At 36.3% G+C, this 13997-nt stretch overlaps 5 protein-coding genes across 5 annotated transcripts; 1 reads left to right on the forward strand and 4 right to left on the reverse strand.

Annotated features, from left to right (window-relative positions):
- Nucleotides 1-943: 943 nt before the first annotated feature.
- Nucleotides 944-2179, reverse strand: CBG07546 (the record flags this gene model as incomplete). The annotated part of the gene is made up of 1 exon (XM_002645772.1): nucleotides 944-2179. The coding sequence occupies one exon, from the start codon at nucleotides 2177-2179 to the stop codon at nucleotides 944-946; it is 1236 nt and encodes a 411-aa protein (XP_002645818.1).
- Nucleotides 2180-3743: 1564 nt separating this feature from the next.
- On the forward strand, nucleotides 3744-4085 carry CBG07545 (the record flags this gene model as incomplete). The annotated part of the gene is made up of 3 exons (XM_045240532.1): nucleotides 3744-3855; nucleotides 3903-4016; nucleotides 4063-4085. 3 exons carry the CDS (start codon nucleotides 3744-3746, stop codon nucleotides 4083-4085), a joined length of 249 nt encoding a protein of 82 aa, XP_045093509.1.
- A 3509-nt stretch (nucleotides 4086-7594) lies between these two features.
- On the reverse strand, nucleotides 7595-8890 carry CBG07544 (the record flags this gene model as incomplete). Its single annotated transcript, XM_002645770.2, has 2 exons — nucleotides 7595-7918; nucleotides 8792-8890. The coding sequence occupies 2 exons, from the start codon at nucleotides 8888-8890 to the stop codon at nucleotides 7595-7597; spliced, it is 423 nt and encodes a 140-aa protein (XP_002645816.2).
- Nucleotides 8891-10965: 2075 nt separating this feature from the next.
- Nucleotides 10966-11255, reverse strand: CBG07543 (the record flags this gene model as incomplete). The annotated part of the gene is made up of 2 exons (XM_002645769.1): nucleotides 10966-11163; nucleotides 11211-11255. 2 exons carry the CDS (start codon nucleotides 11253-11255, stop codon nucleotides 10966-10968), a joined length of 243 nt encoding a protein of 80 aa, XP_002645815.1.
- Nucleotides 11256-12012: 757 nt separating this feature from the next.
- On the reverse strand, nucleotides 12013-12243 carry CBG07542 (the record flags this gene model as incomplete). Its single annotated transcript, XM_002645768.1, has 1 exon — nucleotides 12013-12243. The coding sequence occupies one exon, from the start codon at nucleotides 12241-12243 to the stop codon at nucleotides 12013-12015; it is 231 nt and encodes a 76-aa protein (XP_002645814.1).
- Nucleotides 12244-13997: the final 1754 nt, after the last annotated feature.

Consider the following 13997-nt stretch of genomic DNA (forward strand, 5'->3'; position numbering starts at 1 on the left):
TTCAAGTAGAAAACATAATGGATCCTGGTAGAGCTAGTTTGATGAAAGGTCTTTTGACTTATAGTAGTACTATGAACAAGCAGAATACTTTTGGCTGGATTTTAGAAACTAAGGATATTATAACATACAAGATAAATAAATATACGAAAAATAGAAAAGGCACTATAACTTTTTGCATTCCGTTGACACATATCTTTGGATTTGCTGAATGCTACAACAAAATAGTCTATGGTAGGAAGCATCAGTTATCACTCTACAGATCTCCTGAAAATAAAAATAGCATTGTATCGTCAGATGCTACAAAATTTACAGCGAAGATGAACATCAAAAGATTACAATGGATTATTCCAAAGATTGTCCCTAGTCTTGAAATGCAGATTAAATTATTGAATATTTTCGAAAGCAGTAAGTTAGTACAAATGCCTTTCATTTCTAGACAATTCGAAAGCTATAATATCCCTAATGGTAATAGGGAATTCACATGGAAGATGGGTACAAAATATGACAAAATAAAATATATTGTAGTAGCATTTCAATGTGCTAGGGATAACAACTATCTGAATGCTAGTAAATTTGACAATTGTGGATTAGAAGAAATTTATGTTGAATTAAATTCAGAGAGATATCCTCATGACTGTTTGAAATTTGATTTCGATAAGTTTAATGCTGTACAACAATACAATTTTGCTAAAGAGTTTAGAAACAGTTACTATGAATCGACAAAGGATTATATTTTTATGGAGGAAGATGTATATTATTACTACTACCCTCTGTTAGTATTTGATGTATCCAAACAGAATGATAGAATTATTCAATCAAGACCTGATGTCACAATCAAAGCTTCCTTTTCAAAGAGTATTGTAAAAAACACAAAATGTTATTGTTTGATTATGAGTGAAAATATTGTTGAAATTAAAGATAATAGAGTCAAAGTAGTAAGTGTTTAATTGAGATTAGTGTCAGGGATCCAAGAATTGAATTTATCAGGATAACCATACCACTTGACAAACAATTCTTTCTGTCCTTTCCTTGTTCTACGTTTTAATATCGATTCAATTTTATGCTCATCGTTTACGTTGTTGAAGAATGTTAGCTCTTCTTCATAAAACTTTCCTTTGATTTCTTCGTCTGCTAAATCCCGAATAGAATAACTGATAACTTCACCTGGATGCACTTCAGAAATTTTAAACATCTCTGTACTCCAGTTGGGGAGATAACCTTTAGCAAAAACAGCTTTGTATTTTGTGATTCTGACAGTGTCATCTATTTTAAACTTGGATTTGGGGGATTCCTCAAACAGCTTTTTCGAAGGAAAAAGATTGTCGTGTACTTTTTGCACATTCTCTGTTTTTGAAGCCTCAATAGGAGTCATTTTTATTCCTCGATGAAAGTGGTTATTATATCCAGAAACTAGTTTGTCCAATATTTTTGTCCATTTATGATCACCTTGATAGGTAAACATCTTCCACATTTTTTCTTTGAGAGTTCTATTAAATCTTTCTATAATAGACGCCTTTTTGTCGGAATAAGTTGAGAAATGGCGAATATCTGATTCTTTGAATAGTAGTTTCATTTCTTTGTTGTAGTACTCTTTACCATTATCAGTCTGCATTTTTTGAGGTTTTCTGTGTTTGAAAATCGTTTGTAGAGCGCTTGCAGTTTCTTTTCCAGTCTTTGTTTTCAGAGGGATAACCCAGGCATACTTACTGAAACAGTCTATGACAGTGAGAAGATATTTGAAATCGTTGTTCTCTTCTGCATACGGTATCATTTCAACAAGATCTGATTGCCATTGCTCATCAATATTGTGAACATAAACTCTTTCAGATTTGAAATTTTTACGAGCTGGTTTATGAAGAGTGTAGACGTCTTGTTCGTTCAGAAATCGCTTTACTTCTTCAATTGGCTTTTTAGTTTTTCTTTGTAGTTCATTGATTCCACAAAATCCAGTTTCAGGGTTGTAATATGCATCGTCTAGTTTGATTTCCGATTTTTTAGTTTCTTTGGTAGAGGGTTTGATGGATTTTAAAGTACCTCCACTTTTTGAATTGGGAATTATTTTGCATTTTTTCGTTTTGCATACTACACATTTTCCTCTCAACAACTGCTTGTTGTTAATGCTCAAAATCTGAGATATGTCGGTAGTATCTGTACTGATCCGACATTTGAAACAATACATTTATAAACAAAAAATTTGCTGAAGAATATGTGAGATTGAAATTGGTGTTAAGAATAGAATTCTCAAAGCGCCAGCGGAGCGTTAAAGGAGCGCTGACCATCTGATGGAGGGCCCGAGGAATTTTCGGGAAAATAGGGGGTGATTTTAAAAGGTCGTTTTTGATTGATTAATTAGGTTATCCTTGGAGATTGATATGAAATTTTGACAAAAGTGGTAATTATTAGAGGCGGGCCCAAAACTGCGCTAGAGCGTGACTTTTTATACTACTCTCATCGACTCTCAACAATGGTGGATGCCGACAAGATTGCAGTGTTCCATGAGGGTTGTGTAGCAGAATGGGAAAGTCACAAGGAGGTGATGAAAGACACTGATGGGATGTACTACAAGCTGGACAGGAGACGATCGGATCTAATGTATGGGAATTTTTAACAATTTTTTTCGAAAAATAAAGTATTTTGTTTATCAATTTCTTTGAATAAAAGTCCGACACAAACACACAGACGCAGAGAAACAGACAGAAAAGTTTTCTCAGTAAGCAGTAGATTTGATCTAATGGAATCTCCTTCTATAAGAGAACTTCAAGCTCAATTTTCTCGGTTCCTAAGAGACATACAATTGGTCAACTGATAAGTTATTTATCATGATATCACCAATATTTCTTTGGTTGACAGATTTATGACAGATCTCTTTTATAAGAATGAAGATAATTGATGCGAAAGCGCATAAATAGGGTAGGGTTCTATTATTGGTTTTCGATGAGTCACTATCTCTCCCTCTCTCTTTTCAAAAAAACAATTCCACTTGGAAATCGAATCGTCATCTTTTTGCGCATTGGCAATGCCGTCCTTTTTTTATGAATCATAAACAAATGATAGAGACGCAGAGTAAAATTCAAACAAGATGTCCCAATGCCTCACACTAACCACCTCACTCTCCACAATGACGACTTAACTGGATAGACGTCTGTATTTTCCGGGATCTTTCCTAAAAATCCTTAAATTGAATGGATTTCGGAGCGTTCCTTTCCCTATTATTTTTCTGAGTATATTTTTCCTGACTATAATATTCTTATTGTATTCTAAAAATCCTTTGAATAAAAGGAATTTCGCAATATCAATGTTTCAAAAAATGTGAGTTTTTTCTTAAAATCCAAGTTTTTCCCGTTGGAAAAGTAAATTTTCATCGAATGAACTAATAAGTGAATTTTGCATACTTATTACAAAACACCTAAAAATATAGTAGACAAAGTTTTTCCATATGAAGTTTTCTTTTTTCTTTTTTTCGTAGTCGGTCAATACACTACCACATTCTCCAAAATGGAATAAAAAAACTTTATGCAGTGCGATTTTTTCTCGCCTTTTTACTTACACAACTCAATTCCTAAATTCGCAGAAAGAATTAGCTTTTTTTCCGATCCATCATTGTCAACAGTCAATCAACTGATCCTAAAATATCAAAGCCTAAACCCCCTGGGTTGACTTTCACAGATTTTTCGACTAAACAGCTTTGTTCAGACGTCCCGAATCCAGAATATATTGATTTCGGTCTTGCTCATCCTAATAGCATGTACTTTCAGGAGGAGCCGGACCAAGCAGCAAATGAGGAATTAAAGAAGAAGGTGGTCATCTGGCACCAAAAATGTGAGCCATATTCTCTGAATCTGGAAGAAGAACTTGGTTAGTGACAACAACGAATTTTCGAATAGAACAATTTGTTTTTTTAGTTCTTGGTGATTACTTTTTCAACCCATATGGAAAAATAGAGGTTCCACAGAAAGTCGAAAAACCCATCAACTCTCGCAGTCTCTACCAAAATCAACGATCACAGAGACAAGGATGTGAGTTTTTCGCTTTTTAGTTGAAATTGTATGTTATGTGTTCCAGACGGTGAAGAGGGAAAGATCTGATGGTTCAAGAAGAGCGATAAAATAAGCAAGAGGCAACGTGATCAGTTTGAAGATGGACTCATCCATTTCAAGACGAACAAAAATCTTCTATGAGTTTATATTCTGAATAAAGTCACTTCAGTATGTTTGATTAAAATTTTTGAGAAAAATAAACTGTAATAAACTTATGTTTTTTGAACATTTTTAAAGTTTCTCAGCTTCCCAACAAAAAAATCTGGCCCGGTAAACCACTTTGAGAACCAGATATCGAGACTCAAAAACACCATTGCCAAAGAAAAAGAAAATTCTTATCAACCTACTATATGATCACATACACCTGACATATATGATCACATACAATCATTGTGGTTTACTTCGATATACGTTCACGTTCACTTGATTAGTTTTTTTGTAGGTAGACATTTTCAATTTGTTCCTTGACAATTTTCAAAAATAAAACCGAAAAAAAGTGAAAAGAAATTTGAAAATTAATTCGGTAAACGATTTAGATAACCAGCTTTAATTTTTGTTTAAAAAAGAGCTTCCCATCAGTGTCTGAAATCGGATTTCTCTGAGTTCGATAACGCAAATAAGGCAGAACTTTCGTTGCTTCGCCCATTTGATAACCTCCGTGATAAGTAGGACCATCGTATGTCTTTTTTCTAATAATTCTTCATCAACTACCTCTTAAAATCGACTGCGCAGATGCAGCTTCCACGTGGAAGCGGAGAAAACAACTTTTCTAGTTCCTTCGTCGATTTCATAGTCTTCTTTCTTCCAGGGCAGCGAAAAAGCAAAGGTTCGCAGACGATTGTGGACAAAAAATCGATTGCGAACGCCGGCTTTTTCCCAGCCATGGGGGAGGAAGAAGGAATAATAAAATCGGCGAAATAGTGTGTGCAGAGAAAAAGCGTCCTATATAAGCAACCCACCGTGCATCTTTTTCATTTATTCTTTTTTTATGACAACCGTCTGATTTTGGTTGTCTCTATTTATTGATTTTTTTTCGAGATGTGATTTTTTTAAAGTGGTAAGTAGTTGGTTTTTCTCTCGGGGTTTTTGATAATTATTTTTATTATTTAACCCTAAGCACGGATGGCGAAAATCCATTCGTTTTTAAGAAGGTTTTTTGAGTAAAACTACTTTATTCCCTAGGATGTGTTTTAAGGTGAATAAATTTTAAAATTTCAGTTGACAAATTGAATTCCGTCATTCGTGCGTAAAAAGAGCCGATGTACATAGCAAGTCTCTCTAATCCAACGGTTCTATGCACTTCGTCGGGACGGATTCTGCTTGAATAGCCCTCGAAAATATTTACCACAAATTTTACCACACCAAAGTGGCTATATTTTGTATGGATATGATGAAGGAACAGAGGATTATATGATGAGAGTGGCACGGATGGCAGATGGATACAATACAAAATGTGGAGAGCAAAGAGTTCAACTGTCTGGAGGTCAGAAGCAGCGCCAGAGAACTGGTTAGAAATCCACGAGTATTGATTTTGGAGAAGCCACATCGGCATTGGACGTGGAATCGGAGGCGTTGGTTCAAGAAGCTGAGGGATGTCGACAAGATTGCATGAGGGAGATGTAGCGGAAGTGGGAAATCACAAGGAGCTGATGAAGGACACCGATGGGATGTATTACAAGTTGATCAGAAGACAACAGGATTTTATGAATAGGAATTTTGAGCGAATTTTTCGAAAAATAAAGTATTTTGTTTATCAATTCCTTTAAATGAAGGTCCGACACAGTCACACAGAGACAGACGGATAGACAGAAAAGATTTCTTAGTAAGGAGTAGATTTGCTCAAATGGAAACTCCCCCTATACAAGAACTTCAAGCTCAATTATCTCGATTCCTATGAGACATATCAAAAATTAGTTAACAGATAAAGTATTCATCGTAGTATTACCAACATTTTATCAGTTGACAGATTTTTAAAATTTCTCAAAGGAACAAAGATAATTAAGTATAAAGTTCACGTAGGCTTCTATCAGAGCAAGTACAGTATCGTTCTTCAATGAGTCACCATCTCCACCATCTCTTTTCTCATAATTTCCCTTGCAAATTGAATCGTCATCTTTTAGCGCATTGCAACTGTCTTCTTCTTTTATTATTCATAAACGAGCGATCGAGGCGCGGAGGAAAATTGAAAAGATAGAGACGTGTCAGAAGACAGGGGAACAACGTTAACACCTGTCTGGTAACTCAATTAAACTCTATTTGATCGACTAATACAGTTTTCAGTGTCTAACTACTTTTACTGAAACTTGTTTGATCATTTAAAACTAAGCTCAACCGTCTGTATAATTCTGAGAAATGGTCAAGATCCAACATTTGAATATGAGAAAGATAATCAATTTACTAATTTTAAAACAAAACACGATCAAATAAAAATATCACGAAATCAATTATCCTGAATCTAGTTTGATGTCTCGGGGCTTCCTGATGTCTCTTTTCTGCTTTTCGTCATCCTCTCTCTTCTCGGAGTTGTCGAATATTCCTGGCCAATTCCTCTTCTTCTTCATAGGTTTTATCTTTTTGCAGCAGTAGGTAGTTCGTGGCCATCATCATCTTGACAAAATCATCGTCCCTCAATTTTTGCAGAAACACCAAATCCCATTCTGGAACACCAAATCCCACTCAGTAGTCCCAGATCTTCTCTTCTGATGACTCGAGGAAGAAGGAGTAGATTCTGAAAGCTTCTCGTGGCTCATTTTTTGAAGAAGTTCTGAAACTAGAAATAATTGGAAAAAAAAGTATTATACTGGTATAGCAACTAAAGTAACCTAGAATTACTTTTATTTCACTTTTTCTTTTTTTTCAGAATTTATTTTTTCGTTTTTCACTGATTTTTGTCGATTTCTCTAAATTTAATCTGAAAATTCCAAAATCGGAATATTCCGAAATTCCGAAACTTTGAACATCGAAATTTTCTGAAATAAGAAATCTAGAAGACTCCCCATGAACAGAATGGGAACCAGGCGATTTCTGAGAACTAGGAAATTATTTCAGGATTCTCATAGAGGTGGTGTTGGGAATTTGGACGGAATTTTGAGGTTGTGGAATTTTATTTCAGCTTCAAGATTATTGAGCGGAAGTTTGAAAATAGCAATTTCGACTTCTTGACGAATTTCAGTCAAAAGCCGCCTGGATTGTATGAAACTGAAATGATCTGCAAATAGAAGTATTCGACGAGAGAAATTTATAAGACGTTGGCTACATACTTTATTTATATTAATTATCATAACTTTAGTAGAGATTTAATAAAAATAGAGAAGTTAGAACATTTGAGAGTCTGGAAATTGCTCATAGAAGTTGAAAGAAATGAGAAGGGTTATATAGAGAATAGCAAAGCAATCGAATAAGAGGTTCGGAAATTATATGGATAAGCAAATGACCTTTTCCCATCACTTTCTCTTCTTTGAACGTTCGTGTCGTCCTTGAGCTCCACGGTCTGAAATGATACAATTGTTCCTTTTTGTCTATACATACAATATGGCTCCTCCAACCGTTTCGCCTATTCATCCATTGAGCCAATCGCATTGAAAAGTTCCTCCTTTGCATTTCTTTTCGGCATCCATTTCCATTCTCAAACTGTCCCTTTCCTTCTTCAGAGACTTGACAAGATCGGCTTGTTCTCTTATATCATCCGAAAAATTATCTGCCATCTGATCGATTCCTTCTTTCTCCGCATCCCACTCGGCTTTCTGCTGAGAATGAGCCGCTTTCTCCAGTTTTCTAGATCTTCTTTCATTCTCCAACGAAGAGTTGAGTTCGTCGAATCGAGCCTTTGTGGAATTAATTCCAAAATGTTGGTTATAATGAAAACAGTGCTCTCCAACATACTGCACTTGGTAGGATGAATCCGAGTAGAAAAGGTTCGAATAATTGAATTCATTCAGGAATAATTAGAATAGCATAGGAATATAGAAATGAAATAAATCTTCAGAAAAATTAAGAACAAGGATCCCAATCGGGGTTCCATAGAGAGACATTGAGGCACTTTAGCAGAGGCAAGATGATCCAGAATAATCAAGTCTCATAGACTTGACTAGCCCAGATCAACATGCACAACTACTAGAAGGAACATCGAATGACGATGAATGGTGTTTTTTTCTGTGGCCTTATGTAGGGGCTGTCAGGGTGGGCGTGACCAGGTGGGGCAGGGATTAGGTGAAAGAGATGATCTAATCTAAGGGCTACTAATTTGGAGAAGAGATATGGTGAAGGATACTCTGTAAGTGCTATACACAGGGTCATAAAGATGACAAAATGACAATGGACAACGTAAAGACACAATAATTCGATAAACTTTTAATGAGTGTGTGTAGATGGATATTCCCAATTGGTTCCTTGGCAATTTTTCTAATCGAGAATAAGATTGAAGGAAAAAATGAATTTGATCATTTGTCAGCCTATGATGTCCGAATTAACGGGATCCGACAAATCACAATAATAAGAAACTTAAAAGCGGGCACCGAAACTCTGAGTTGACTTTGAAACGCAATTTGGTATTTGAAGCTGGAGAAAGTACCTTGAAAATGGATTTTTACAGAGGTAAACAACTGTTTCAAAAAGAATTTATTTTTTAAAAACAAATATCTCAAAAATTTTTCTTCGGAGCATTGAAGAATTGCTTTGACGTTAACACGTTGTTTCCCTTATCGATATATCCCTTCACTTTCCTCTGCTCGCTTCTCTGTCACTTGCACTATTACACTTTTGTGCTTCCGAAAATTGAAATGAATCGAAATCCATTTCTTTTTGTATCCATTACCCAGTGTCCAGATCCAGTTGTTGGTCCAGAGTGATAACATCCTAAAAAATGATGATTAGAGAAGAAGAAGAGTTCCTGTTAACTTACCGATGGACTTTGAGTAGTCTATAAATCTTCTCGAGTTCTTTCAAAACATGAGCCAGCCTTAATACAACAATTTCATTATCCCAAAATCACAATGTAAATAGAGTCGCCACAGCCAGGTAGGTTACCTGCCTAGTGGATGAAAGTATATCTTTGTTTGAATTCTTCTGGATCCTTGTTTTCTTGGAGATCTCCAACAATTTTTGACCATTCTCTATTTGTTACTGCTGCTTGAAGTAGATGCTTCATCATTTCAAAAAACTCCATGCTCTAATTTTTCAACTTGTGCCGGTTGTTCTCTGTGCTTTGACAACGCAACTTCATCAGCATGACCTCAGCAATTTGTTCTTTTTTGTGTTATTGTTTTTGAATCCATTTTTACTGTCTGCAAAAAATTATTAAAAGATTATTTAGTTCTTTATTTATTTTCGCAACATACACTAGTCCCCCGTTCCGTTATACAAAAATCTATTATAGTTATTTGATTGGATCTTGGTGAAAATGGAAATTACACGCAGATAAAAATATTGAAGATTAATAGTTAAATATTTACAAAATTTTCAGGAAAATCGAAAGGAAGGCGTCCATTCAGAAGGTCGTCAGGTGAACAGAATGAAGATTCTGAAGATAGCCATGGGTTTTATACAATCATTACTTTGTCGGCGTCTGTCGCGGTTAGGGATTGAGGGTGATGAGCCCACACTCCTAGCGAACCGTGACTGCTATGCAACCCTTGGCTCCTTCCGCTGAGATGGTATTTAACAGTGGATTGGTTCACAACATGTTTATTGAACACTCGCTGGGCAATAGAGATCCCAGAAGGATACAGTAGATGTTAGTGAATAGGGGTGACAAGAAGGGGGCGAAGGAAGGAGCGACCTCTCTACACGAATGCAGATGGGATGACTGATTGGGATATGATGACAATAGATCAGTGATAGCGAAAGTTAGAGACGCAGAGACAAGGAGGGGAGAGAGCATAGAGTTATGAGAGAGTGTGTCTGCTCCTGCTTGGCGGTTGGTGTTCCTCCTTGGCGCTGATCCTGTAGAACATTGTGCGATGGAGCGCTCCTTCTGTGGGAGCGAGAGAGCACGTGATGTTGAGAGACGAAGATTGCTTGGCACGTCTGATGGGGAAGTTGTTACTGTAGAGTGTCAATGGTGGTGTTGTAGCTTCGTGTGAACTTTGTTAGTGATTGGGGCGCGACAGCGTCCCATTTTCTAGGTCATGAAAAACGCAAACCAGTTAAAACGCAAAGCAGTTAATAAGAATTATATCACAGTGTCGTAGTCCAGCTGATATCGGGTCAATGTCCACGGACATTTGGTTAATTTTTCAGTTGATAAATTGGTTCTGACCAACCTTCGAATTTGATAAAAAGATTTTTTGCAAGGTTCTTCTTTCAAGGATACAAATGATTTTAATTAGTTGAAATGTGATATTTTTCCGGTGAAAAGTATTGTTTTTATTGAAAACTATAGCCACCCTCTCGAAAAAATTTTCCGCATGCTTTGAATTTATGAAATTCTCAATTTTTAAAGATTGAACCTAAACTATCAGATTTGATTGTATTTTTTAGGTTTAACATTTTTTTTTGTTTTCTTTGATTTTGAAAAAAATCCAATCTTCGCTCTGTGCTATTTTTATGTAAAACATGAAGAGGCAAATATTCATCAAAGTATCTTGAAAGCATATGCATCACTTTCCTTTTTTTCTTTTTTTTTCTCGAGTTTTCAGACTGAACTAACTCTTTCTAGGTTAACTTATAATCCAAAAAATGCTTAGCTTATTTGCCCATTATAAATATTTCTTCGCACCTACAAACTAGCTATTCTTTTTTTTCTAATGGCGCTTTAGTTTTTTTTGTAAGTTATTTTCCCGCATTTTGCTTTTTTATAATTTTTTGTATTTTTATTTGAAGGAAATAAGAAACAATTTAAATTCAAAATTTTTATCGATCAAGTTGTGGTGAGAAATTATGGTACAAGAAAGTAAACGAGTAGTTAGCTCCTTGGCCAATCGGTGTCGACTCAGACGAGCGTCTCTTCTGCATCCAGCATCTCCATGTACAAATCAGCCGATGCGTTGTGCGCTGGAAGGGACTGTTGGATTCTCTGCTTCAAGTCCTCATAATTGATGGGCACCAACTCGTTCAAATCACCCGAAGCTTGATAAAAGGGAGTCAAAAATCGAGCAAGAGGGGGAAGTGTGTGAGCTGGCTCACGCAACTGAAAATTTTAAAATTTGTTTTTCTAATGCTCACTTTTCAACTCACAAACTCTCGTTTCCATGCAATCAGCTCATCCGGAGGGCACCTCATTTTTTTGAGGGAAATCTTATCCAGATGCGTAGAGAATCGCAAACGATAATTGATGAATATCGTCTTTCGGCATCGGTTCCATTCCCATCGCAACTTCAAATGAGCAGTACTTCATAAGACTAAAGCCCGATTGGTCGCATCATCTATCAAATCTCCATTGTCGTCCATGTAGTGGTGGGAGAGGCCAAAATCAAATACTTTGATCGGCACACGATTATTCGGACCCGTTCGCAAAGAACACGCGAAATTTCCAAGTTTGATATCTCTATGGACCAATTTGAATCCATGCACAGCTTCGAGTCAGCTGAGTGCTTGCCAGGCAATTTGCACTAGGGTTGGTCGCTTGATTGCCTGCCATGGGGCTCTTTTTCGAATAGTTTCAAGGTCCATGCATAGTGATTCTTAACCTGAAAAGATTCAAATTCCTCTATTTTTGATCACAGGAATTTGTTTTTGTCATATATCGAAACAAGTGTATCTTTTTTAGACACGGCTTTGATAAATTCCTAGAGAAAACCTCGATAAAATTCTTGAAAATTTTTGAGGAATTCTCTTAAAATTTTTGAAAAGTTTATGAGGAGTTTCTTGAAAATTACTCGAGGAATTTCTTGAAAAATTCCTCGAAAAGGGATTTTTTCAAGAATTTTTGGTTTGAAAATACACTATGCTCAAAAATGTCTATACTTTTCAGCTTACTAAATTTTTATTTGTATGAAGTCTTACCAATCGTAGGAAGTATGCCGTTGATTGTCGGAGTCTAATCGTGGAAGAAGTACTTGGGTATGAATTCGTAGTAATACATGCGCTGCAAAGCGGCCGCCTCATTCAGCACATCCGATGCTCTGATGGATGCCTTCACGGCGATTCTCTCCGATCCAGCCGACGATTCATAGACTGCTCCATAACTTCCAGTTCCAATCAATCGATTCAAGTGATATCCTCGGATATCCACGCCAACAAGATCTTTGATTGTAACGGCTCTAATCATTCTGGAAAAAAATCATTTCGGTTGACCTAATTATTTTTTGGCGTGACCTATAATTCAAAAAGTGCCCTAATATTTTTCCTAACTATCACTTGTATTTCCCTATACACAAGAACAAATTTTCTATTTAAAAAATCAAATTTACCTGAATGTTCAACTGCACGAAGGGGAGAGAGAAGGGAAAAAGCTCACCAAACCCGACGGTGAAAACAGTGAAGACTGTTTTTTCAGAGGATTTCCCCCTTCTTTCAGAGGATTTCCCCCTTCTTTATAATGGGTGTATAGGATCTTTGAAGGATGAGCATTCCAAATTATGTTCACATTTTCAGAAATCTGGGCCACAAAAATTTTTCTGTTCTTTGTAGTGACATAGATGTCAAATTAGGTAGATGGGGGGTGGGAATTTTGCCGGGTGGGAATTTAGAATTGTACCAACTTTTTCAGATAAGTAGATCACAAATGTTTTATCGTTCTATTTAAAAAATATGATATAGAATCTCGGGGTCGATGGGATCCGTGATGGATGGGAATTTGAAATTTTGAATGAATTGTATATATTTGAATGAATTGTATATACCGTAAACTTGCCATGTCAAATGACCGCATTTAAGTTGAAACTGAAAATTGATTATTTATTCACTTTAGAAACATCGTAGGGAAGAAAGCCGTATTACTCAGAATAACCTACAAAAAAAAGGATTTTTTTGTCCTCCGTGTAGAGGATCAAATAATACAAATTATTTTCACAACTCCTACGAAAAACCAACTGCTTACCTCTTCAAAAAATCACATTTCGAAAAAAATCAATAGAAAGAGACGACCAAAATCAGACGGCTGTCATGAAAAAAGAATAGAATAAAAACGATGCACGATGGGTCGCTTATATAGGACGCTTTTTCTCTGCACACACTATTTCGCCGATTTTATTATTCCGTCCTCTTACGTGGCTGAGAAAAATTCGGCGTTCGCAAGCGATTTTTTACGCCTGCAACCGCTTGCAAAACCTCACTTTTCTCCCAGCCCCAGATGGACGGAGAAAAGTTGTTTTTTCGGGTTCCACGTAGAAGCCTCAGCCGCACAGCTATGCCGCCGACTTCTATATCTGGAGAATCGTGGAAAAATGAAATGTTGAATACAAAAACTATTCAGGCTTAATGTAGAGGGTATCAAATGAGCAAAACAACGGATGTGCAATCTCATTTACATTACGGTACTCAAGGAAATCAGATTTCTGACACAACAGGGAAGCTTTGATTGGACCAAAATGACAGTTGGTGATCGAAACATATAGGTTAAAATGAATTTTATGACTGGAATAGCGATCTAATCTCAACAGATGAGTGTCAGAGGAAATATATATGTATATACCGTAAAACCTCTGCGAAAGCTTATTAGAAGATTATTTANTTCTTTATTTATTTTCGCAACATACACTAGTCCCCCGTTCCGTTATACAAAAATCTATTATAGTTATTTGATTGGATCTTGGTGAAAATGGAAATTACACGCAGATAAAAATATTGAAGATTAATAGTTAAATATTTACAAAATTTTCAGGAAAATCGAAAGGAAGGCGTCCATTCAGAAGGTCGTCAGGTGAACAGAATGAAGATTCTGAAGATAGCCATGGGTTTTATACAATCATTACTTTGTCCGCGTCTGTCGCGGTTAGGGATTGAGGGTGATGACCCCACACTCCTAGCGAACCGTGACTGCTATGCAACCCTTTGCTCCTTCCGCTGAGATGGTATTTAACA

This window comes from Caenorhabditis briggsae, assembly GCF_000004555.2.
Source record: "Caenorhabditis briggsae complete genome, chrX, whole genome shotgun sequence".
Lineage (NCBI taxonomy): Eukaryota > Metazoa > Nematoda > Chromadorea > Rhabditida > Rhabditidae > Caenorhabditis > Caenorhabditis briggsae.